We start from the raw sequence: 4,257 nt of genomic DNA, 5'->3' as shown, positions 1-4,257 counted from the left end.
CCCGGCGGTCTCGTGGCGGCGGGCTAGCGGCAAGAAGCCTGGAAATTATCGCGACATCGTGACGCACGAGCACGCCCAGAATCTCAGGATACACTCGAACGGGTCCCTGGTCTTTGGACGGGTGCAGGAGGACCACGAGGGATTTTACTTGTGCGAGGCTGTGAACGGAATCGGGGCCGGCCTCAGCAAAGTCGTGCATCTTACGGTGAATGGTAAGATAATTGTTGCCCAAGGAACAATTCGAACGATGTATATTAATTGTGGACAAAGTTCATTTTCAAATGTATGCAAAATAATTGTTTGGATGCATAACAATTTTTACACGGATTAAGCAAAATATAGGGGGACAGACAACTAATCGATAATTGATCTGTCACGTTTCAATTCGTTGAGAAATATTTTGTAAATTTATTAAGAATAAATTTTAATTTTATAACATTTATTTTAATTTAAATCGATAATTTATAAATTATTGATAAGTTTTTCGTTCTTTTTTTGAAAATTAAAGTTAAAGTTAAGTTTAATTACTTTGTTGTATTAGAAATTCACACAATGATTTGTCAATGATTTTTTATATGTTCCACATCGTTCCACGCAATAAGAATCGAATATATGAAAAGTAGGAACTTTCTATTTTTTTTTTTTTTGCTATATTTGATTTGCAAAACTATATTAAAATTAATTTTAATATTTAAGTCATTCATGATATATACAGGCACAATCAAACAGAGAATATCCTGTAGAAAAATAACCATAACTTCTTTTTTTAATACTTAACATTTTTTCTTATCATCTGTTTTCTTTAGAATATCATTTCCAATTCACAAGATTTCAATTATACGTTTGTAAAATTCGTAACTTTTCTAAGTTAATTGCCTGCTACAACTTTTTTTCTACATATACCACGCAAATTTTTTATTTAAAGGTTCAAATCACAAATATTTATATATTTAATCATATTTTATATACATTCTTAGTGAAATAATAAATTACAATAAAAAATTAAATCTCCGTATAAGTGGAAAAAAAATAATTTTGTCCAGTTATCTCTCTCTATTATTCATCGTCCCTCTCTAATCTATCGTTGCGTCCAAAACCATTTTAAAAATTGAATTTCGAAGAAAGCCCGAATTTAATTTTTCTTTCTGTGTACAATGATTTATTTCGATTCTTATTATCATCATCGTGATCATATTAACGACACACAACAAACGCACGCAGTACCCGCCCATTTCGCGGAGAAACACCGTAACCAAACGGCGAGGCTAGGCTCGAGCGCGTCCCTCCGTTGCGAGGCGAAGGGTGATCATCCCTTGAAGATACTTTGGAAGAAGATGGGCGCACATCTGGAGCAGAAACTTTCCGACTATCGGTACACGCTTAAGGAGGAGAACACGACCGACGGCATCATCAGCACGCTCGAGTTTATAAGCACTAGTCGAGAGGACAGCGCGAGATACTTCTGCATAGCCTCGAACGCTTATGGCCGCGACGAAATGACGATCCACCTGTATATACAAGGTAAGAAGATAGATGATCCGGATGCCCGGAAATCGTATTTCCTTCGCGATGACGCGAGGGAAACGGGAGACAATCGGCTTGGAATTCTCCTCCTCCTTGCGGAACGGAATTATTAATGACGGTGTGAGTCGCGTAATGAGTCGAGAGGAAATCGGAGGAGGGGGAGGAAAAAAAAAAAAAAAGAAATAAGGAGGAAATCCGTTTCTCGGGGATTTAAAGACCGTTTTTCACGTGCACGATAATCCACGATAACGACGTTATCGGCTATAACGCATCGACTCGTTGCGACGAAACAATTTCAATAATGTTTCCTGGTTCTTGGTATCTGCGTATAATCTGCTGTCGCGTAATTATCGTAATGTATACCGCCGCGTTTCACGACTCGTCCATTTAATTTAATGCGTTTTTTTTTCGCGCAAATGGCGTGCACGCGAGATAATCGAGCGTACACCAACCGAAAATAAAATATCCGTCTCCCTCGGATGTTTCTGCGTCACGTAACGTATCCGTATCTAGCGTATTAACTCATCGGTTACTGCGCTGCAATTTAACGAAAGGAAATTTTTTTCTTTTTCTTTTTTTTTTCGTTCGTCGATCAAGAGCCGCCTGATTTCCCCCGGAACCTTCACGTGATCGAGAAAGGAAGTCGTTACATCAACATCAGCTGGACGACCAGCCAGGATGGCAACAGCCCCATCACCCAGTACATCATCGAGTACAAGACGGACACCGGTAATCGTTCGTGCATGCTTTCGTTCGTCATCGAATCGAATCTTGGGGAAGATTCGTATTCGAGAAAAAAAATGGAAGAGAATTTTTCGTTGATCGTAACCACTCTACTACTAGCTAGATACTAGTAATAATCTAAGACGCGATAATATAAGACGCGGATTGGTCCGCGGATCGATTCAACAGGTGTGCTTCGATCTCGCTCTTTCTTCTTCCTTTCCTTTTTTTCTTTCTACCCGACGCAATTTATATTTTACAGAAGTGTGGCACGATCACACGTTTCACATGACGGTGCCGGGCAGCCAGGCTCACGCTCACGTGAGCGGTCTCCGTCCAGCCGTCTCCTATCAGTTCCGAATATACGCGGAGAACGAATTGGGTCGTAGTCAGGCGAGCGACGTGAGTATATCCAGGTTTAACACGATTTCGACTCTCCCCAGCAGACATCTCCTCCTTTCCTCTCCGCATCCTCCCTACGCATCCGCCTCTCGAGAGCGGTTCGATTTGTACGAGGGATCGATATTCGAGCCTCAAAGCGATACCTCGAATTGCAATTTTCTCGCTCGTTGAATTCCACCCTGTGCACCGCACGCACGTGGTAATCGTCTCGCGCGTGATTAAGATTCCTGTCACGTATCGCTACGCGCGAGTTGGATCGAGGGGGGAGGGGGATGAACGAAATAAAAATTTAATAATTCGTCTAACGACGAATCACTCCCGACGATCCTTCTTTCCTCCCAGATTTTGGAAACGACGACGGAAGGGGAGAAGCCAGGCGGCCCGCCCAGAAATCTCAAGGTGGATCCCGTCACCTCGACCGAGTTCAACGTCACCTGGGACCCACCTGATCATGATTTATGGAACGGGGAGATACTCGGTTATCACATCGGATACAAGGAACATAGGTAACGATGGGAAGCGCCCTTTAACGACCACGCCGTTCACCTTACATCTCTCGAATACGTTCCGCTATCTCGCTCGAGACCAACCTCTCGGATAACGCGCTCATGTTCTATGCTTTGACCACCGCCACGGTGCCCCGTGATAAACAACCGACGCGGTTTTCTCCTTCGCGCGGTTTCGACGTTGAAATATTTTTGGAAAAATATCTCGTACCGCTAAAAGCAATCCTTCGTTTATCGACGTTCCTTCGAGTTGCGTTGCATCCATCCGTTTCGTTTCAACGCCGCTCGAGACAGATTAAATATATTTCTATTTAAATTTGGATTAAAAACAAGCAGAAAAGAGTCTGGTCGAATCGGCCACGGATTATTATTATAATATTCTGTTTAATCGATTCGATGTAGATATATATATATATATATATCTAGGTTGGGATCGGATCAGTACACGTATAGAACGGTGGAAAGGCGAATTTCCACGGCGAGCGTGGCCCTAGGCCTGGCTAGGATGTCTATGCCCGGCACGCAATACCAATTGACGAACTTGAAGAAGTTTACGAGGTACAGCGTAGTGGTGCAGGCGTACAACGTGCTCGGCCAAGGTCCCATGACACCGGAAGTGGTCGCCACCACCCTCGAGGACGGTAAGGAAGAGAGGCTTGAATTTTTTTTTCCTCCTCGAATATTGGATTTCCTTTCGATAAATCGTTCCCTATAAATCGAACATTATATGGGGAATTAAGGAACGAAAGAGAGGATGAGAAAGGGGGGAGAGAGATTTAACGAATTCACGCCGTTCAAAAATTCATGAACGAAATAATACCGGAGGCTCTCGCGTCTATCATCAGAAATTCCGCCATGAATACCAACCGTTCTATATCCGCTCCAGTTTCGAGATAAATAATAAATTCGGTAACCAGCTGTCTGGAACTGATCTGCTTGCAAATAAGTCGAGGCGACGCGAGAACGGTTAAACTCCAAACTACCTTCTCCCGCCACTATCAACTGCTTCCTGGCCGGCGCCTTTTATGCACATTTTCTCGCGGCACTTCAACGGAATCGGTTTCGCAAATCTTTGGACGGATTTAAAAATAGCTGCTTAACC

At 42.9% G+C, this 4,257-nt stretch overlaps 1 protein-coding gene across 1 annotated transcript in view; it reads left to right on the top strand.

Moving 5' to 3' along the window:
* LOC102675478 (Down syndrome cell adhesion molecule-like protein Dscam2) overlaps positions 1 to 4,257 on the top strand; it is a 105,893-nt gene that overhangs the window by 93,658 nt on the left and 7,978 nt on the right. The window contains exons 15-20 of the mRNA XM_031513633.1: positions 1 to 212; positions 1,222 to 1,521; positions 2,122 to 2,253; positions 2,510 to 2,649; positions 2,992 to 3,155; positions 3,582 to 3,796. The exon at positions 1 to 212 is cut by the window's left edge and continues 17 nt beyond it. Of these exons, the coding sequence (XP_031369493.1) occupies positions 1 to 212; positions 1,222 to 1,521; positions 2,122 to 2,253; positions 2,510 to 2,649; positions 2,992 to 3,155; positions 3,582 to 3,796 (1,163 nt within the window). The remainder of the gene's footprint in view (positions 213 to 1,221; positions 1,522 to 2,121; positions 2,254 to 2,509; positions 2,650 to 2,991; positions 3,156 to 3,581; positions 3,797 to 4,257) is intronic.

The sequence above is a fragment of the Apis dorsata genome, unplaced genomic scaffold (assembly GCF_000469605.1).
Source record: "Apis dorsata unplaced genomic scaffold, Apis dorsata 1.3 scaffold_683, whole genome shotgun sequence".
In the NCBI taxonomy this organism is placed as follows: Eukaryota; Metazoa; Arthropoda; class Insecta; order Hymenoptera; family Apidae; genus Apis; species Apis dorsata.
The sequence above is the reverse complement of the archived record's forward strand: the minus strand, read 5'-3'. Positions and strand labels throughout refer to the sequence as shown.